Source organism: Diplotaxodon limnothrissa, linkage group LG12 (assembly GCF_057381915.1).
Source record: "Diplotaxodon limnothrissa isolate DT_005_m linkage group LG12, D_limnothrissa_male_GT1.1, whole genome shotgun sequence".
Taxonomy (NCBI): Eukaryota; Metazoa; Chordata; class Actinopteri; order Cichliformes; family Cichlidae; genus Diplotaxodon; species Diplotaxodon limnothrissa.
In genome coordinates this window covers 21,015,555-21,037,748 of record NC_140607.1, presented here as the reverse complement: position 1 = coordinate 21,037,748, position 22,194 = coordinate 21,015,555, and the positions used below count along the sequence as shown (strand labels likewise).

At 39.4% G+C, this 22,194-nt stretch overlaps 1 protein-coding gene across 1 annotated transcript; it reads left to right on the top strand.

Annotated features, from left to right (window-relative positions):
* The first annotated feature begins 1,083 nt into the window (after positions 1 to 1,083).
* LOC146621259 (sodium- and chloride-dependent GABA transporter ine) lies at positions 1,084 to 18,993 on the top strand. Its single transcript, XM_085367301.1, has 13 exons — positions 1,084 to 1,507; positions 4,111 to 4,245; positions 7,032 to 7,245; positions 7,565 to 7,697; positions 7,806 to 7,940; positions 10,807 to 10,910; positions 11,387 to 11,511; positions 13,346 to 13,458; positions 13,937 to 14,077; positions 14,169 to 14,268; positions 15,012 to 15,112; positions 15,190 to 15,357; positions 15,817 to 18,993. Exons 1-13 carry the CDS (start codon positions 1,312 to 1,314, stop codon positions 15,940 to 15,942), a joined length of 1,791 nt encoding a protein of 596 aa, XP_085223427.1. The 5' UTR covers positions 1,084 to 1,311; the 3' UTR covers positions 15,943 to 18,993.
* Positions 18,994 to 22,194: the final 3,201 nt, after the last annotated feature.

Sequence of the window (22,194 nt, the reverse complement as noted above, 5' to 3'; positions counted from 1 at the left end):
CCCTCTTTATGAGTTTTTCCCTATGCCAGTAAAGGAAACTGGTCTACATGGTAAATATTACTCCGAACAAAGCCAGTGATCTATTCATACGATTCAAACTCGCATTAGGCCAGTAAAGCGGAGCGGGAGCAGGAATAGAGTTAACGGGTTCCTTTCAAAATAAAAGAGGGATGCAAGACGATCTACCACTGTGTCATGGTTCTCAAGATCTGGAGAGGTCGTGGTGTGTGTATTTTTTGTCTTAGCCTCTCCCACCAGGGCGGAACTGGACCTTGATTCCCCGCCTCTGAACCCGCCCTGAACACGCACCTGTGGCTCATTCACACTGATCCTGGCAGACTACTTAAGATGGCAAGAGAGGCTGCTTCCTCACTGGATCGTCACACTACCTAGCGTCAGTGTAGCCTAGCCCATGAAATTGTTCACTTTGATCTCCTAGCGTTTCCTCCTGACATTGGTTTTTTTTTTTTCCCTCTGTGTACAGGCCTTCTAGACTCCCTGCCCGTCTTCCCTGCCGTCTGGATTTCTGTGGATGTGTGTGAGTGAGCGTGAGCTTTTTGGTGTGGACATTTGGAGTGAGTTACGGATCAAGTTGAAGAAGAGCGAGTGTGTACCCCCGTCTTGGACCTTCCCTTCGGACCCCGCCCTACTCCCTGGAGCCCCGCGTTATCTGTTCCACATTGCAAATAAACCCTCACCTTCTCTCTAAACTTCAGAGTCCTGCGAGTGAGTCCTCTGCCTACTAATCTGTGACACACTGTCTGGGCTAGTGTACTCCACGTGGGTGGCAGCTTGTTCTTTTTTCCCTGTTTAAAACTTTCTCCTCATTTGATGTGGAATATTTTGAATCACATTCATATTTATTTTGTGCTGATACCAGCCAGAAGACTTCGTTAATGGTTCTTTTTATGTGTCTGTCAATTACGAAAAGGGTGGGATTCTGGACCTTTATTTTGGAAAGAAAGGGAACGGGCCAATCCAAAACACCCACACTTGTTTGACAGTAGCCAGGTGTTGTGCAACACCGGCAAAAGGGTGAAAAGGCAGGCTTACACAAGGAGTGGGCTTTGCCTTAACATACATGACACCTGTCTGGGTTAGGAGTCCTTGTTGGGATGTCGTTGCTGTCTTGGTAGCGCATATCATCCCCTTTTATCCTCAGACATCTTTGGTTCAGACCCTCTAGAAGTTCATTTTTCTCTTGTCTTTACATCACTCCACCAAATCTAGTCAACTTATTTGTTGTTACAAATTAAAGCACGAATCATCTTGATTTAATAAAACCCTCTTTACCTTCATCACTAAGCTACAATGGATTTTGGTGTGGAGAACTCACGGGAAACCTCTGATAGCAGGGAATCAGGTACTGCAGATCTCGAGATGACCGCAGAGGCTCAGAGACCCACATGGAGCGGCCGGCTGGAGTTCATCCTGTCCACGGTGGGTTACGCCGTGGGACTCGGTAATGTTTGGAGATTCCCGTACCTGTGCTACAACAGCGGTGGAGGTAAGAGTGCTAAAGACACGGAGCACAAAGCAGACCGTAAACATAGCAGCAGCTACTGTTTTTTTTTTTTTTTTTTTTTAAGTTTATTAGGCTTCTGCATGGCGGGACTGAAAAAAATCATCATTGAAGGAAACGGCTTCCAGGGCCTAATCCGTGGATCGGCTTCCTCCGAGGCGTGGGCGTCTATCAGCAGAGATTGTCCCTTAATCTGTAACACAGTCAAATATATTCTCAAGTAACATTCAAGCATGCCATTCAGCGTGTTAGTACGAGCTCGGGAGCAGCTTGGGAGAACAAGAAAACAGAGACTGCTTCAGGTTGTCTTCCCAAATCGACTCAACTTTATTCTCAAGTACAACAGTTTATATAGAGGGAAAAATTCACGAGTCAGCAGATTCTCAGTTTAAACCAGTACAGACCAAGATAAGGGAGCGTCTTCCTGCCCTTGGGTGAAGAAGCACCCTTTGTATAGTTTCAGTTCAGCTACAATTATGATTATCTCAGCGACATATTTTCAAGGCACGAAATAAAGAGTTCTTTCATTAGTGAATTCTGAAACAAACCATCTGGCCTTCAACAGGCGTCTCCTAAGAGATTTAGAAACTAATGTAGCTGAGGGAGTGATCTCTGTGGTATTTCAACCTTGTACCAGCCTGTGATTCTCACACATCAATTCTTGGGTCAAAGAGAAAAATAACTAAAACAAAGGGGCCTTATTGAATGACAGAGTTTTCCTGTATAATGTCACTATAAAACAATATCCAGTAAATGCTCCCATGGTACTAAAATACCTAACAATCATCATATGATATGATTGGTTACCTGCACTCCATCATTTATCGTGATTCTTCAGTTATGTAACAGTGACTGTGTAGTCTGTTAAACAGTAGATTAACATTGAAGTGGTCAGCAAGGGTTATTTAGTTATTTACTGATTTGTTTTTTATGGATTTTTTTTATTTGTTTCAAAATAACTGGTAATATAAAATTGAATGAGAAAATGCAAAGACAATAAAAAGGGTTTAACTCTTAGTGACTTTAATATTTCATACTTACTTCAATAAATAAGTAGAAATGGGCACAAACATAAAAGAAATACATTTTCTGTACATTTCAGATTTACTTTTAGTTATGTTTTCAGTTATGCTTTTTTTTTCATCATTATTTCGTCAATAATGCTCAGATACACTTTGTTCAAACTTTTACACCCGCAATTACAGCTCCTGCTATTTTTCCTCATGCACATATTTGAAAAGTGGCACATGCATGTGCGTGGGTTCCTTAAGCACAGTGACAGAAACGTTCAAATCTGGGGCTGAAATGACATTGCTCTGGTATAAAATATCATAATCATTTATCATAATAATAAAATATTTGACACCAGCATTTAGGAAATAGAAACTGAGCATCAGCTGTATGCTTTTTGATAATCATCACAAAAAAATTATACAAGCAAATTCTGCCTCTAGTGGAAATTGTACTCTGTTGCATAAATGGTAAAATGGTAAATGGCCTGCATTTGTATAGCGCTTTTCTAGTCCTTAAGGATGTCATGGTTGGCTGTGTGGCAGGCAGGCAGGAGTGGTGGACCCAAGGTGCAGGACTCTTAGGAAACGAGGTTTCAACTGAAAATGCAGCTTTATTGCTGGAACAAAACTTCAACATAAAATAAAACTCACAAAAGCAAACAAAACTCTAAACTGAGATGCAGGAGGACTGGAAATCATGAACACACAGCAAGTTGAGGGTGAACAGACGTTAACGACGCGACACTGACACAGAGAAACACAGGGCTTAAATACACAGACGGCAGTAATCAAGGGATGAGAGACAGGAGGGGAACACACCTGGGAGAAATCACAGCTGACGAGACAGGGGAAACGTAAACTGAACACACTCACATATGACACAGACCTTCACAATAAAACAGGACACCAGACAAGACGCTGAACTAAACAGATTCACAAACAGACGGGGTGACACCATAGACAGAGATACAGACCGAATATAACACGTAGAACTCAAACAACAATAATAATCATGATGAACTGGAAAATGATAATAATAAACTTAAAGCGCTGGGTCACCGACCCAGGACCATGACAAAGGACCCCAAAGCGCTTTACACTACATTCAGTCATTCACCCATTCACACACACATTCACACACTGGTGATGGCAAGCTACATTGTAGCCACAGCTGCCCTGGGGCGCACTGACAGAGGCGAGGCTGCCGGACACTGGCGCCACCAGGCCCTCTGACCACCACCAGTAGGCAAACATGGGGTTAGTATCTTGCCCAAGGATATTTGGCATGCAGCAAGGAGGCAGCCTGGGATCGAACCACCGACCATAAATGATCAGCAAAACAAGCAAGCAAAGGAACAAACACTAACTTCTAAACAGCGTAGAAGCTGTCTAGATTTTGTTAAAGAGGATATTCAGCAGTTACTTACTTAGTTATTATAAATATATGACTACTATAAAACAATCACTGTGAGCTTACAATTGTCATCTGGACATTGGCAGCAGTATTTATTTGGAATTTTCTGCAGCTGGTTTATTCAGAAGAGCTGTAAACCTGCTAAATTCTGTTTTCTTCAGGTGCCTTCCTGATTCCTTATCTTACCATGGTGCTCGTGTGTGGCATTCCTCTGCTCTTCATGGAGTTTACTGTTGGGCAGTATACTCGTTTAGGGCCTGTGCATGCTTTCGCCAAAATCTGTCCCTTGTTGAAAGGTAAGTTACTATCCAGGACTTATTTATTTTTGTTGTTGGACCACCTTTAAAACACGTTTTTTCTTCGTATGCATTTATAATAGATTTCAAAATCCAAAACCAAGAGTCCAACTCATATATTTGCAGACAAATATTTAATTATTAGCCAACAGCACCAGAAACTCCAGCTGATCAATACAGAGTCTAAACAGTGAGTTCTAAAATGGACTGCCCTACCAACCCAGGTAACTGTAGAAGAGGTCAGACAAGCTTGATGTATTTAAAATTTGTAGCACAATGAAAACACAAGATTATATCTGTGTTTATTTCAAAGATAATTGCTGTCAACATTAAAACATAGCATATGAATCAGACGACACAGAAATGGAAAAAAGAAAAGTCTTCAGCCAAGGATGAGTTAAAGCTGCAAAGGGGTTAAGAAACACAAACAGCAACACACTTTATAAAGACAACCAAGCACAAAGTGCAGTCAACCCATGTATGAGAGTGAGATGGTTTGAAATCTTGCCACACCCTGACAGAAGCAAGTTTTTTTTAAAAACTTGACAATCATGAAAAACGGGAATAATTTATGTAAAACATGACAGACCTCATGTGTGGATTTTCTGCTTTCCTCCAGCCATGAAGCCCACATTACCATTCAGTGTAAAGTAAAAAAAGGATCTCAGATAAATATTATTTATCCATATTTAGCCACGGTGAAGGCATGCAGGTGTCTTAACAAATTTCCCACGTGTGGGACTAATAAAGGTTATCTTATCTTATCTTAATGCTTTGGTTTGAATAAATCCTGCTTTATTTTCTTTCATATTTTTTCATGTTGATGGATGAGAACTTGTTTAGCCAAATTTTCAACTTCTGTGACTGCATGTATTTTAACTTTTGTGAGGTATGATTGAACCTTTCAAACCATCAAGTTGACGTCAGTAAAATCCGTGATAATTAAGTCAATCACGAGCGACTGAAGATGTTCTCTCTGAGTCTGCATTAGTTCATTAAAAAGGCCAATAAAGTGGATCAGTATATTCCTTAAAGTTCGATTGTTGTTAAAAAAAAATATAGAAGCTGAGACATTCCCACAGTTTTACATCTCCAGAAAATGAAAAGTATGGACTCTGAGAGGACCAACAGTCTGTCCAAATCCCTCTAAATCAAACAAGAGACCAGCCATCAACAATCTCTACTTGTGGGTGTGAAATGACAATGCTTTCTCTCTTGTTCTAACTTGAGGATTTTTCTCCATAGTTTTCTTATCTCCTTAAGGACAGAGATTATCTACCCGGTCAAAACGTTTGGGTCCTTCACTTGATTTATCGCTCATTTCTTCGTGGTTAATGCTCTGTGCTAAACAGGGGCCCAAAGCAGGTAGTCTTTTTTTTGTATATTCTTCTGAATGACTCACCTGTGCAATTTGAGTGCAGTTTACTGTCATGTACCTGTGATCCATGATGCAGCTTCCCAGCTTCCCACAAATATAGCAAATATACCCATGTCTGAGTTATCCACTAATCCTTAATCCTAGCAATACTTTAATTACTCTGCCTTGCTTTTCTTTAGTTGAACTGTTTCAGATTTTTTGGCAGTGTGAAATAATATAATATGAAATAATATTTAGTGTGAAAGAGGCAAACAGGTGATAACAAAAGGAAGTAGAGCTCACTTACTAAGCAGTGGTTTGCACTGATCCTGGAGATTAGAGGGTTTTCCTTTGCTCAGAGCTGTTATTCAGCTGCCTCCCCCTCCACATTTTACTACATGGAGACATGTATATTTTACAGACATGGATCTGTGGCGCGTGGCATTCCAGCCTTTCGACAATGAGCAGCAGCTGTGCAGAGGTGGCAGAAATACAGGCTTTCTTTACTTAAGTAGAAGTACAGACACAAGTGTTAAAAAATACTCCAGTGAATGTTTAATCTTACATAAACAGCAGAAATTCACAAAAAGTCCATAAAAAAACAACTGGCAGACAAAAAAAGTGCAAAAGTTGGAAATCTCAAGGTGCAAAACTGTGTCTCTTAATCCTCAGTACCTTTGCTTAGATGACCAACAGTCTCTATTTAGGAAACAGACTAGAAAATGAAGAAAAGCAACTGTACAAGTGTTAAATTACAGACTTTTAGCTGTCATTTAAGTGACTTTCCCAAAGCGCACAAATAAGTGTATTCTGAAAGATGGCAGCATAGTCTTCTAACCATTGATCTCGACACATAAAACGGTCTGACTCAGCAAATGAACAGATTTTTTTGTTGTATTTAAAAGGGCTGATATTTCAGCTAATTAATGACCCTGTATACCTCTTCCAGATGGGAGCTCTTTAACCGAGTCATTGTTCTGAATTCCCTGAGGAGGAGGCTGAAACTTGCATTTGGTATTTACACATATACTTGCCCCAGTCTGAAACCTGACACGCAGCTCAGAACCACAGGTGTTAAAAGACTGAATAATTTACATCTGCTGAATGGCTTTGATCTCACCTCACTCAGTAGTCTTTTATATTCACCTGCTGAACAACAAGGCGTAATTTCTACTCAAAGGCCCCAGGAATTTGTCTCGTCTGTGGCTGTGTATTGGGGAAACTGGGCAGAGGTTATTAATGATACTGGCTCTTCTCTGGTTGTTCTACAAAAGATATATGCCATTGTTATCAGGCCCAAGTATATGGCACTCAGTAATGCTTTGGGTATGAGAATAAAGCAACGCGTACAGCTTCTTTCCCACAGTTGGCACGACTCCTGTAGAGCTGTCTCTCACTACTCTCTTTATCCCCACGTGTCACTCTGCAGGTGTTGGTCTGGCCACAGTTGTTATCTCCTTCGTTTTCTGCACCTATTATAATGTGCTCATGAGCTGGGCACTTTACTATTTATTCAACTCCTTCGGAATGGAGACTCTGCCCTGGAAGTCCTGCAACAACACCTGGAATGCTGTTGGAAATTGTTCGAGTGGCTTTCCTGGCAATGATACCCACCTGCAGTCTGCTAGCCAACAGTTCTTTGAGTGAGAAGACATCACTTCCTTGCAGCTCACTCTGTATGGCACTTTTGTGCTGTATAAGCAGTGCTCGCTCAAATCATGTTGTGTTCTTCTTCTTAAAGTTACTGAAAACCGTCATTAGTCATTAGCAAAGTGTCTTTGACCAAATTTAAAGCAGTTTTTGTTGTTTAACTCAAAATGTTTTGTAGTTTTTTCTTCTCTCTGTGAGTGCATTGTACTGCATGCTGGTCAGGCTTTACTAATATGTTCTAATCGCAGTTATCTCGAATTTTCTGGGTATTTGAAGATACTTTAGTCGCATGTTTTTCTTTCCTTTTCACAGAAACAGACTTCTGGAAAAGACTCGCGGTATTGAAGAATTAGGTGGTCTTCGTTGGGAACTCTTTGGGTGTCTTGTCTTTGCTTGGGTTATTGTGTACTTATGTATATTTAAAGGAGTTAAATCCACAGGAAAGGTGAGAAAAATGACTTTTGCTGTGTCATGGTGATTGTGATGAAGGTTTTTTTTAGGGGGATTTCAAGTTGACATTCACCATTTGGTTTTTTTGCCATTTTTTCTATAGGTAGTATATTTCACTGCTGTGTTTCCATACTTCATCCTGTTTGCCCTGCTCATCAACAATGTGCAGCTTCCTGGAGCCAAGAATGGTATCCTCTATTTTGTCACACCGGTGTGGAGCAAACTGTTTGAAGTGAAGGTGAGACTACTTATCTCTGGGATGTTGGTTAAACATTGGTACCAAAACCCAATTTGTACTAGTTTGTACTGGTCTGCGTACAAAAACAAATCAGGTCACCTTTTTCTTTCTTTGAAGCTTGAAGTGTCCCTTTTGAAAGAGTAGGCTTTTAACTTGTGTCTGTTCAAGGGTCAATCTTAAAGCATGCCAGACCCGACCTGAAAAGGTTATTTCAGCCATGGACTCTTTAAACGTTGAGATTGTTGAGATTGTTCCTTGGCCACATACAGTGATTTGAAAAGAAAAGCATGTAGAAACTAGAGATGGCACGATACCACTTTTTTATGTTCGATACCAATATCATAAATTTGGATATCGGCCGATACCGATATGAATCCGATATAGTGTGTTTTTAATCAATAAAAGTTTTTTTAATATCTTGCTGCATTTCTTATAAGTTCATACGCAAGTTTAAAAACAAACAAACACTAAAGCTATTCTGTTATACCTGTATGCAAAAAATACACTGCACCCAAAATATTTCATAGTTCAGCAAAACTGATCAATCTAATAAACTTAAACCTACTCCATCCTCCCTATTCTGGTATTTTAAAGAATAAGCAACCTAACTAATAGGGTTGCAAACTCCCAGCAAAAAAAAAAAAAAATAGGGAACCACCCTCCACCTCATGATGCTTAATCAACATAATCAACTTTAATTTGATGCAGTGTGAAAAAAAAAATGCACAGAAATCAATTATTTTTCAAGAATAATTAAATAGATTCAACATCTTTCTTCAAAAGAATTGCAGACTGCACAGATGGTACCTTCCCAAAGGAAAAAGTACTATAGCTTACTAGGGTATATTAGACTTAATAGTTACTATATACAGTAATGGACTTCTATACATTTTACATCAGATTAAAACTTTGGGTGTAAGATTCGGATAATTATTTATTAAAAGCGAGACATTTTAAAGGAGAATAATTCAGATAATTATTTATTAAAAGCTAGACATTTTAAATGAGAATAAGAAAGAAAAGTATGTCTTTGTGCACCCTTTTCCCTGTTAATGCCCTATCGGCCCCCCTGGCTAAACTTTGCTGCACAGTTACCAGCCGTCAGCTAAGTAGAAAAACGATCCTGGTGTAGAAAGTAATATTAAATAAATTCTAACAACAGATTATCAAGCTTAAACGTGCTGCTGTTGTTCAGCCTCTGGTTTCCTCTTTCTGGTGCGAAGTGGGCGATAAACAAACAAGAGAGACGGATTCACGACAGAAAAGCCGATCAGCTGATCATTAATCAGTTTCATGATTGAAGTAGCAGCAGGAGAGGGAGGGAGAGAGAGAGGCAGGTCTCGCACGCCACAGCCGCTCTATCACGTGAGGCACACTGCTCCGACGTGCTACGGTTATGAGCCGAGATATGCCATGTCACAAGTTTTGTGAAGTGCTTTTTTGATATTTAATGGATCGATTACATTTTTTATTTCTCTCCGATATCCGATCCAGTAATTTAGGTCAGTATCAGACGGATCGGTCCATCTCTAGTAGAAACTGCTGCAAAAAAATACCCAAAGAACTACAACTCTATAGTCTTTCCTTAACATGATAATTGTTAAAAATTCTGCAACAATGATGTGAGAAATTGATAAAAGAAAACAATTACTTCAGTTATCGCTGCTAAAGATGCTTCAAGCTATTGAATCATAGGTGTAGTTATTCCTGTGAAATCCTTGTTTTTCACATGACTGTAAGAAGAGAAAATATGTATTTTTAAAAGCAAACACTCTCAGACAGACTGGCTCACCACCAGAGATGGGCGACATGTTACTGTAATCCGATTACTTTTTTCAAGTAACGAGTAAAATAAGGGATTACTATTGCAATTAGATTACCGTTACTTTCCCGTAGGAACGCTGCGTTACTGCGTTACTAAAACCGTGAGTTTTTTGCGAGAATGTCTCATGACAGTGATGTAAGCGAGTGCTACCTTCCTGACAACAGCTGTGTGCAGATCAACAATGGATAATATATCGAGTGCAGGAGAGAGTATGAGCGTGCAGCGTTTAAAGCGTGGAAGTACTGACCTTACTTTAAGTTTGATTCCATAAAAAGTGACAAAAGTGTTAACACAAAAAATATTTTATTTTGTGTGCTGGAATGTGCAGAAAATAGGTTTAAATAGGTTTAAATGTTAAACAAATTTCTTCCAGTCAGAGAATGTTGCATATAATAACATTTTTGCTTGATGCATAAAGTTAAAAAATTTAAACTAATAAAACAAGTTTTAAAAACAGACTTTTCCATTTGATTACATGTTGTATGATGGATTATGCAGAAAAAGTAGAATTGGGAGAGAGAGAAAAAGAAACAAATCTTGGCAGAAAATCAGTGAGGATAGGAAGACCATGACAAATACCTCTTCTTCTCTTTCTTTTGACTGGGTCCTTTAAGGATCATCTGCCTCTATCTCACCTTATCTGTAGTATCTTCCTCTGTCACACCAATCCTCTGCATGTCCTCCTTCACTACGTCCATCATACAGACAACAATCAGGGGTCCTGCTGCCAGCGCCCCAGTGCAGGCCACCACAGACCACCACAACAGGTCACATGTTAATGGGTATTATGGTTAGTTTCATTGTTTGTAATTAGTTATTAGCAACAATAGCTCCTAAACTGCAGGCAGTGTACAAAGATGTTTGACATGACTTTGTTCGCTGAAAATCACAACGTATAGATTTCTCATCTGATTTCACTCAAGACTGTTCACCTCTGCAGGAAGATGCTTATAAAGAAAATACATTTCCATGGCCTTCAAATCCAAATCAAATGAAACCATACTCGTATCAATCTTCGGCTCTCCTCTGTCTATATCACAGGTTTGGCTTAATGCAGCTGCCCAGGTGTTTAACTCACTTGGAATAGCATTTGGCTCGATGATTTCAATGGCAAGTTACAACAAGTTCAACAACAACATTCTCAGGTAAGCATTCATAACACTCTGTCTAAAAAAAGCTCAAACAGAGTGGAAAAAGCAGTCATTTTTTAATAAGATGGACACAAAATGCTGAAAAAGAACAGTGTGGGTTCACTTGACTTCAATACACAGTAAATTAAAAGATGCTGTATCACCCTCTTTCTTGTAGTTAATACAGACACAGCATGTTACTGTAAACTTGACAGTTTCCTTGATGAACAGCAGTGGTCTTGGTTGCCTGTGATTTGAGGGCATGTGGTTATATAGCTGTTTTGCTCACAGCAGGTGGGGAACAAAGTTAAATTATTTATGGAACAAATTGTATTTTCTTTCAAAATTTGCTTTGCTGTTAAAGATCCTGGGGTGCTAATGCTGCATGTGCACCACTGAAGGTCTCAGACATTTCTGATAAAGTGCGAGCTTGACAATAACACAAGAGCAATAAACTACATTTCACAGACATTGTCCTTTTTCTTTACCAGGGATGCATTGATTGTATCAGTGGCCAACTCTTTCACTAGTATCCTGGCTGGCTTCGTGATCTTCTCAGCTGTCGGTTACATGTCTCATATACATAACCTCCCAGTGGACAACATAGCTACAGATGGTGAGTCGCTGAAAACAACATCAGACTTGTAGCTTTGTTTTATCTTGAGGACTTTAAAAAGAAGAGAGATAGATCATCATAGTTCAAGACTGGAGACAGATCCCAGGCTTGTTTTAAGAGCTGATGTTTGTTTTCCTTGTCCTTGGAACATGTCTCTTCTTTCCATGGAAAATAAAGGCATATTTCAGGATGTGCACATCTGGATGCAGTTTCCTAAAGTGGCTCCCGACTAATTATATAAGGAAAATTCACTGTATTCACTATAAGGAGTACTATTCATCAACTGCCTGTACAAACAATTGTGTGTCTGTTGCTGTAAGTAGAGTAATCTAACTGCACTGTGGCAAATTCAGTTTTCATACTATAGTCGAAACTGCAAGACTTTCTCAGCTTAATGAACAGTACTAAATCTTTCAAGTGCCCTTTTTGAGTACATAACTTGTGTATACATGCCTGTGTGAGAGAGTGTAGTTGAATTTAGTTAAGTGTTGTTAAGTGTTTAAGCAACATTTAAGCATCAGCAGTCAAGCAGTGAGTTATTAAAGACAGATTGCGTGTGTTCAGATAAAATCCTCTGATCTCAGTGTCAAATTGTTCCTGTCAGCTGTCAACAGATGTTAGGTCTGATTCACTTTGAAAAATCACTTTGCTCTTAATTGGTTGAACTTTCTTCACAAATTGTAATTTTTAATAAGTGCCCCTTAGACAAGAATGCTTGATTGCAGTTTGTGCTGGTTAGATACACTATATTACCAAAAGTATTCACTCACCCATCCAAATCATTGAATTCCAATAACTTCCGAGCACCTAGGCATTCAGACTGCTTTTACAAACACGACTGAAAGAATGGGTCGCTAACTTTCCATCGCTACAGAACTACGGGGCAATGAAATGGGTTTTTCTATGTAAGGGCTTTTTATCTAACACACATACACATTCATAGAGCAACATGGGGTTAGTATCTTTGGCATGGAAACTGGAGCAGATGGAGATCGAACCACCAACCTTCTGGTCAGTAGGTGACTTGTGCTACCTCCTGAGCTTTAGCCCACGTGGTGTAAAGCACAGCACCACTCGACTCTAGAGTAGTGGAGACATGTTCGCTTGAGTCACAAATCACGCTTTTGCGTTTCTGATGGACGAGTTTGGGTTCGATGGTTGCCAGGACAACGGTACTTGACTGAATGCATTGTGCCAAGTGTAAAGGTTAGTGGATTGCGGTGTGGGGATGTTTTTCAGGAGTTGGGCTCACTCCTTGGGTTGGGTTATCTTTGTCAAATGTTTAAACGTATTGGATGATCTGAAACATTCAAGTGTTGCAAATAAGTGACATATTAAGAATCAGAGAGGGGGCAAATATTTTTTCACTGTACACTAGTTTTGTTCTCTCGTCCTCCCGAGTCTCCAACTACAGTCTTGCAGTGTGCTTCTTTAAGCTGCCGCTAATTTCTACGTGCAGGCGAAATCTTATTGTCTAGCTATATGATTCCAGGGAGTTCAGGAGCTCATGTCATGAATGAAGGACCTTGTTGTGCTTTGTTACACTTTAGTTAGGGTTATCTTAAACATGTCTGAGCCCTTTACTTCACTATAAACTGAGCTAAGCTAAATATTTATCTCATAACTCTTGCCAAGCAAAGAAATATGTGCATGTCACTGAATGGATCCCAGTTTATATTTTAACAGAACTCAAAATATGCTCCAAATAACACACATTTAAAGTACAGCTCAGTACAGCACAGCCAACTTAAGCTGGAATAGCAACGGATATCCTGCATTTGTATATGTCTGCATTGTAAAATAGCAACAAGTCCTCTGTTGTGTTATATTTCAGGTGCTGGTTTGGTGTTTGTTGTGTACCCTGAAGTTCTTTCAACCATGCCAGTCTTTCAGCTATGGGCCCCACTTTTCTTTATCATGCTGTTGTGTCTGGGCGTGGACAGTCAGGTAAACATCTAAACATCTGCAGCGCTGTACACTTAATTTTTTACATCAAACTTTAGCTTTTGCACTTTTGAATATAAAGGAAACATTTGCACACTTGTATCAAAAGAGGTCTCTTACCCTCACTGTGGTTTGCCTTTACTGTTTGGATATTTTATTACCATACTACTTTTGCTTTAATATAAAAGGCTTGAATGTAAATATACAAGTGTTAAGATGAAGCTAAGATGGATCAAGAGAGATAGAGCATGCAGGCTGAGAAGCCTGGAGAATGCTCGTCTGTCTGAGTTGAGCTGGTAGGCTGAGTGCTAGAGAACTGAGGGCTGAGTATTGCCATATCTGCCACTCACAACACAGACAGTAAGACAGACAGGCTAAACAAGGAGAAATATGTACGACATCTGAATGACTGTGATTATGATTTAAAACTCCAAGGTCTGCAGATAACCATTAAGTTTGTATTAAATCTTTTGTTCTGCAGTTTGGCACAGTTGAGGTAGCTGTGACATACATAAAGGATGAATTTGGAGTCAAAGTTCTGCCGTTCCTGAAGAGAGAAGAGCTGCTGGTCCTGGCTGTGTGCTTTGTTTGCTTTGTACTGGGGATTCCTCACATTACCAAGGTACAGTATGTAAGACACTTCTCAGGGAAACACATTTGGGGATGTGGTAAGAGTCACTGTTTTGTCATGTAGGTCTGTCTTTTACTTACAGGGAGGTATCTACGTGTTTCAGCTGATGGACCACTACACTGCTGTGGTTTCTCTTGTGTTCTTGGCTTTCTTTGAGGTTGTTGCCATCTGTTGGATCTTTGGTAAAATTCACATGAAGTTCACTTTTTCGTTTATGTTTAAAAAAAATAAGGGGAACACTTAAACAACACAATGTAACTCCAAGTCAATCACACTTTTGTGAAATCAAACTGTCCACTTAGGAAGCAGCACTGACTGACAATCAATTTCACATGCTGTTGTGCAAATGGAATAGAAATTATAGGCAATTAGCATAAGACATTCCCAATAAAGGAGTGGTTCTGCAGGTGGTGACCACTGACCACTTCTCAGTACCTATGCTTTCTGGCTGATGTTTTGGTCACTTTTGAATGCTGGCGGTGATTTCACTCTAGTGGTAGCATGAGGCGGAGTCTACAACCCACACAATTGGCTCAGGTAGTGCAGCTCATCCAGGCTGGGACATCAATGCGAGCTTTGGCAAGAAGGTTTGCTCTGTCTGTCAGCATAGTGTCCAGAGCATGGAGGTGCTACCAGGATACAGGCCAGTACATCAGGAGACATGGAGGAGGCCATACCCACATAGCAAGCAGGTCTGGCCCAGATCTGGCAACAAGCCGGCACTGCTGGTTGACTTCTGGCATGATAAGATGTATGTCATCCAGATATGGGCTGGGCTTGGCATAGATGGCACTGTCTATGCGATGGCATGCCATATCTGGCTCGATTGTGCTTGCTTTGTGGGTTATTTTTAATATTTTTGTGGACACCTGCCAAAACGCTTTGCAAGAAGGGGTTAAATAATTAAACTCTTTCTTTTTCTCAGGTATCCCACGTATCTCCTTAATGATCAGGAGGATGCTAGGAAAAAGTCCAAATATCTACTTCCGAGTCTGCTGGCTGCTGCTCTGCCCCATGTTGGTGCTGGTGAGTCCTGTTTAAATAATGCACCTAAAACCACCAGTAAAGTAGTTAATAAGACTGTTCTTCATTTCTCTATATAGTGCATACTGGTTTCCAGCATTATTCAGTACACTCCTCCTCACTATGGGAAGTACGAGTACCCAGTGTGGGCTGAATGGGTGGGCTGGGGCGTCTCTTTGGTCTCTATAGTATGGATCCCATTTGGTGCAATACAAGAGATCTATAACAATAAAGGATCCCTTCTTCAGGTAAGCAAATATGATTGTACAGACTTTGGCTTATTTATTTGATATGTTTACTTTTTTTATTCTAGCATGTTAATTAGCAAACTTTAAACCTAATCCAGTGGCATTGCTTTGTTCCTGGATGTGACAGAAACTTATGTATTATCAAAGATTTGTTTTTTAAAATGTTTGTTCAAATGTTGACCTGCTGGTGGATCAGAACATGACTAAAGTCAGTCTGCCTAATCTTCTGGGAACTAGTGTCACATTTTCACAGTAGTGCGGTAAAATGTTTGTGAACAAACACGGCCATTGACTTTTGAATCATGCTGATAAAAAGGGCAGTGTTCGGTGATGGGTTAGTGGCTCCAGTGACAGTCAGATATTACGGATAGTCCTTTTGCTGATTATTTATTTAAATCTTTGCTTGAACATTACTTTCAAACTGATGATTGCTTAAACCTTACCTTCTTTAATCCCCAGAGACTGAAAACAGCTATGACTCCGACAATAGACCTGAATGTTATGGCTCACCTGCCGGAAAAACAAAACCTTGACAACCTGGCGTCTGAAAAATTACTCAGTTCGGTGCCACCTCTGACACATTGACCACATACAAGGCCTGGAATAAGCAGACTTTGGGCCATTTCTATTATAATCCCAGTTACATCCAAAGAGCTGTTGTTATCTCAAACTCTGCATTTATACATTAACAACTCGAGCCACTTAACCTGTAGGCGACTTCAAAACCATACAGTAAGTCACCCATTGCACCTTTTACAAAGAATGCAACTAAAATCTGTGGCTTTGTTCACCAGATGAATTTTCAAATTATTTTATTTTGGGTAGGAGTGGCTGAGGAGCGAGTAATTGTTTAAAACAATTGGTTCATTATGCTGTAAGGTTCATTGTATACATCAGTGAGTCTGTGGGGTTAAAGAGTGTATAATGGATCTATCGTAGATGCAGCCTTTTAGCCTTTTAGGTCACTACATTTATGAGTTGAATACTTAATACTTAATTTTAAATCAACAAAAGAAATGGGTTTGAAAAGGCTTGGTCCAATGAACAGGAAGCAGACATATTCCTCCTACAAATATGAAAGCAGAAAAATACAGGTTCTATAGATGTGTGACAGATGTGATCTGGTCAGCGGATTAGTAGGTTACACCTGGACATCCTATAGTCTGCAGGCCAAATTTGACCCCTTGGTTCTCCCTGTCGAGCCTGTGAGAGTTTAAGGAGAATTTAGGATTCAAAGGTGAAAAAGTATAAATCACGCAGTTTGTCCCATTTCATCCAACAAACAGAGAATGGCTTACAGTTTTTTCTTTTACAAAATTTGTTAATTTTATTTTGAAAGGAATATTCTTTAAAAAATTATATTTGATGCAGAATATAGTTTTTTTTTAACGAGACCTGGATTTGTAAATATTTATTTACTGAAGTCAGAGGTAAAGCTGCATGCGTTGGTGGTGAGAGCATATTGCTGTGTTTAAGGTTTACAAAGCATTTGCAAATACAAGCACATGACTGATGCAGAGACATCTGAGCCTTTTAGCAAAGTTTGGAGAGTTGCTGCGCTAATATTTCCTAATAATAAAAAGAAGCGGACCCAAATGCAAGATGCAGGAGGTAGGAGTCAAACTTAAAAATGAGTATTTAATGCAGGTCGATCAGGAAAATGTACAAAGTCAAAAACTCCAAAGAGTGAGTCAGGGAATGCAAAAGGCAAGAAATATACAGAGTGAGGGAACGCACAGCTCACACAGGTAATGTGTCATAGGAGGACTGAAAAAATATATACAGAAGGTATAGGTTGGGAACACAGACTGGAGGAAAGCTACAATTAATATAAAGCACAGAGAGCAATAGCTACCAAAATAAAACAGGAAGTAAGACACGTTGGACAGAGAAATAAGATTAACTTGACACAAGAGACACTGAAGGACAAAAAAGGGTGCTAACAAAATACCTGAAAGTCACAGTAACTAAATTGAACTGGCAGCACTGCACAGAATGAAAGGGACTATGACAGTGGCACATGGAGTAACTCCATGCTTGGATAGGCTGGAGCTGAGGTGGTATTTTGCACCAACATATTTTGGTGAGCACTGACTTAAACAACACCAAGAGATGTTGCAAAAAATTAACCATTTTGTTGATATTTTAACTCAAATAGTTAACTTCATCAGGGCAAGAGTACTGAATCACTGACAGTTTGTTGCACTATTGGAGGAGAGGTGACATAGGCTACCACAGCTGTCAGGTGACTCAGCCGGGGCAAAGTGCTAAAACAAATGTAGGACCTGAGAGCAGAAATTTTAGTTTTATGAAGAAAGGCGAGGGCGTTCCAGAGCTCTAAGATGCAGGTCTTGCATTTGGCATTGATGAGGCAGTCCTTCACATTTAAATTAAAAAAATGCGGTGAAAAAGCAGCAGAAAATGCACATGCAGAGGAATTCACAGCACTGAAGAGGCCAGTCACAACAGCTGTGCTGATGTCAAGTCTAGTCACGTTTCCAGCGAGGCACACGTAAAGTTATTGTGTTAGGGTTTCAGAGGGGTTTGTAGACAGAAGTCTAACTCAACTGTCAGCCACTGACCCTGACTTTAATGCACTTGAGAAGACCAAAACAGACTAGATTAATCTTACTGATCAAGACAAAAGAAGATGAAGTATTAAACTACAACCAAAGTAGAAATATCACTCTGTTTGAAGTGGACATTTTGCAGAAACGTGCCATTTTTTGCAATTATTTTGTGTGGCCATCCACAGTCCCACTCCTGTAGCCCCTTGAGAAAATGTATTGCCTACCTCTGCTATAAAGGATAAGCTGGTCTAACCATGAGAGGAAGGTTTGATTATATTTTTAACCAAACTGAAGCTGGCAACCCACAAGAGTTTAGACGTTATAAGTGGGGCCTTTGAGCTAGTGCTATAAACAGAATCTAGGTAACAAGTCTATAATAACTTCAGTGGGGAAGGACTTATTTGGTAACTCAAGTTGGTTGTGTTTTGACCCCAAAACAGCTGATAATTTATGACTTTTATTTCTATTTTTTTCTTGAAGGAGAAGCCAAAAATTTCCGTTTACTAGAAATTTATCTTTAAGCTTTATCTCTAAGATTGCACTGTAGTGGAAAGTACAGTTTTTAATGTCTGATCCAGGGTCTCTAGAGCACAGTCTAAATGTAATTAACATGGTTCAGCCAGTGCTGGAACTTTAAGCCTTGATTTAACTCTGTGAGGTCTCAGTCATGACCTTATGTTCAGTCCTGTGTTCTGGAGACGTTCTGTGCTAAAAATATTTTGGTTTGTCAGTTATAATGTTCACTTTTTCGTCCTGATTGACAGAACTTGGGAGAACAATTTTAAAAAATGAAATAAATAACAGCAACACTGATAATGACTGTGACATCACGGTGTTAATTTTTTGTCTTGTTTTGTAAGTAGAAAAAATTAAATTACATATTTTTGGTAAGTAAATCACACATCAATATTGCACTGATGCCATCATATGAGATTGGCTAAAAGCTTGTGCACTGCAGTACAGGCCTGAATGTCAGAATTCCTTGGTAGTTATTCAAAGAGTGCCTTTTTAGACCAAATCTGTAATGATGACGGACCGTATGAACTGAAATTAAACTAATACAAAGAAGGTGATAAGACTTTTATCAGTAGTTTTATACATTTTACAAAGTTTTTATAAATTAAATATAAATTCTGTCAACACAAGAGGTCAGTGTTTACAGTTTTTATTAATTGGAATTTTAATATGATCTGCATAAAAATTGCAAAACTCTTTTAATGTAATAACTTAAAAATATTGATAATAATAATTGATAATTTTGTTCAGAAATGTTTTAAGTCTTGCTTATATTTGATGGGCAGCCATGTGTTGTGATGTGCTGAATATATCAGGTTTCATTCTTATTTTTATTTTTTATTTTTTAAAGCCCTCCTTAAAAAAAATCATATGTGTACTATGTTGTGATTTTGGGGTGCTGTCTGTGTAAAAACATGAAGTGTGCAAATGTTTATCTGAATTAATACCTCAAATGTCACTAGGGGGCAGCATAGCAGCAAAAAAAAAATGCGAGATGAGATTTGAGAAATCTCTGCATACAGCACTTGTTATTTGTACTTGTGCTCATAATGATATATATATATACACACATATATACACATATATACACATATATACACATATATACATATATATACACACATATATATATGTGTATATATGTGTATATATATATGTGTGTGTGTGTGTGTATATATCTGTATAGTTATAATCACCTCAGTGACAAAATTATTAGCTTTTAGCAATCATTTGGTGAGACATCTTTATGCACTAATGGGACTATGTGCATATGTTAGTATGGAACTGAGTAAATGGCTTCTTTGTACTGTCTACGAGTATCACCAGTACACATGTTTAGATTTAATGACTCCACTGTGAGCTGAGGTCCTGATAACTGTCTCTGTGGTCAATGCACTGAGCTGCAGAAACACTCGAGGCAAAGGAGAGCAGAGCTGAATGCAGTGCTCTAAGAGCTTTGGGAAGTTAATTATGCCCTTGCCATGGAGTGCTGCAGCAGTGGTCCTAGCAGAACTGTATGTTAATCAATACTGCCTTCCTGCTTCCCTCATGACAGAATGTGTCACAGGCACTAAATTAGCGCTGGGAGGCTGTTTGATCAATAGCTATAGACTGTGTGACCCAAGGGGAAGTAAATTAATGGCTATCCATAGCAAAGGGGAAGTGTTTGCAAGCCTGAATGGGCAATGGAGGCAAAGATGGGACACTGTCTAACTCATGTTTGGAGGTGTTAAGACATTTATATGTGCCAGGAAATGAGGTGAACCAGCAACTGATACACCTGCTTGAGGTGTTTCAGATCTTATCTTGCCTTTCTTGAGTAGCGCTAGCTTGTGTGGTGCTCCAGGAAAACCACTGGCTCAAAATATAACAGCCTGAGAAGAAACTTGAAATGTTAGCAATTTCACTTCCTCGTAAACAAGTTTTCTGTTACTTCAACATCTAACTTTGAATTTGAACTTGCAGACTACTAATAGAAAGTAAGAGGATCACATCTGGTTTAATTTTAATGAGGGTGCATGTCTCTGTGTGGGTCTGTATGTGTGCGAGAGAGGGTGAGACAGAAAATGATTAAGTAAAAGAAGTGGAGATCAAAGTTGATTATATGCCTGCTGCTACTGGTCACAGGAGTGGTGCTGAGAATAACACAAAGTAGTACATCAAAGAAGGGGACTTTTTCCTCATTATCCACTCAACTGACATACATGTGTCATGATGATACAGCTACAACTACTTAGTTTCTTAATCAAAGGAAGCCACAGGAGTATCTATGCATATGGTCTACTGTCTCAGAGGTTACATATATACTTGTGAGGAGGATGTCACCCACACATATCTAAGGATATATTGAGCAATCTTGTGAATAAAATAGGCGATGTAGCAATACAACTATGTACACACAAACCCAAGTCTGATTTTAACAGTAATGTCATAAAGGCCTGAAGTGCTGTTTTATTTCACGCCTCTGCATGCATGCATACATTCTTAACTAGTTTCTGTGTGGCTGCTGATTTGCATTGAGCACATTTTCATTTTGCAGAAACAAATCTCTAAAGCAAATCTGTTCTTCACTGCATCTGTAATGCTCATTTGCTTGCCGCTGTGGTTTATTTGATGTGCACTGAGCAAAACTTTGGTGGCCGTTGGTAAGACTGCTGCAAACAACATCAGGAACTGCTGGTTGCTTGAATGCTCAGCCTATTCAAACATTTAGCACCACTTCTGTATATAATTAACGCAGACATCATTTGTCCACCATGCGTGGAAAAGCATATTTGTTTATGTAACTTTAACTCTATATAGTGCTCATTAGTGTATCTTGGCTGTGCATGAGTATCCATATGCAGAGAAAAGCTTTTGAAGCTACTGTTGCTTGGCTTTGTGCAGATTTTGGGTGGTTTCTTTCAGGCTTAAAGTCTGTCGCTGAATGCAGCTCACCTCCTGCTGATAACAAGGCCGCAGCCCACAGCATAAGTTGTTGACCTTTGTGAAAAATGTGAACTACTGTTTGGCTCTTTTACAGATTACATTTTCTTTGACATTGTAGCCATACTACTTTACCACGTGAATGAAATTGTGGGCATACCACATCTAAACTCTTTGTCAACATTAGAGTTTATTTAGAATTTTCAGATCCACATAATTAACATGATACAAGTACAAGTTACTTGACAGGAATATGGCTAGTAAATTCTGTTATTGATATAGTGGCATGGTCCCTAAATCCATGGCTTAAAGGACCCTAACATACGACATGCGGAGAAGACCCGAGGGGAAGAGGAGCCCCAGCAAAAGCAAAAGAGAAAGAAGAGCACAAACCACCCACACCATGAAACTGTCTGATTCAGACTGCTCTCCTAAACTAATATAAGCAAACTAAACTAATAAACTCAAAATCTAAAAGAGGCCTACTCATAACTCCCAACTCAACTAATAATTAAGAAGTAAATGAAGAGACGTGCTTGAGCTGAGAGTGTGCTATACGCCCGCCTCCTCTGGGTTGCATTTGCAGGTGTGCAGGAGGGATGAATCAGAGAGGAGAGAGCAGGTTAATGAGATGATAGAAAATAGTAACTGGGTGGCAAATGTGCCGGGGCATTGAAGCGCATATAAAATATACAGACGGGCATTAATAAGGTACGCTGTCAAAAAGTCCTGAGAGTGAGCTGGGGAAAGAGTTGCATCTTTGCAGGTGTCTCTGAATATGCATGCACATAATAACTCATGTATAGAATGGATGTATTGCTTTGTT

Coding starts and splice junctions, on each gene's coding strand:
- LOC146621259 (XM_085367301.1), top strand. CDS start 1,312: ATGGATTTTGGTGTGGAGAACTCACGGGAAACCTCTGATAGCAGGGAA. Junction 7,698..7,805: donor GAGTTAAATCCACAGGAAAG/GTGAGAAAAATG, acceptor TTTTTTCTATAG/GTAGTATATTTCACTGCTGT. Junction 13,459..13,936: donor GTCTGGGCGTGGACAGTCAG/GTAAACATCTAA, acceptor TTTGTTCTGCAG/TTTGGCACAGTTGAGGTAGC.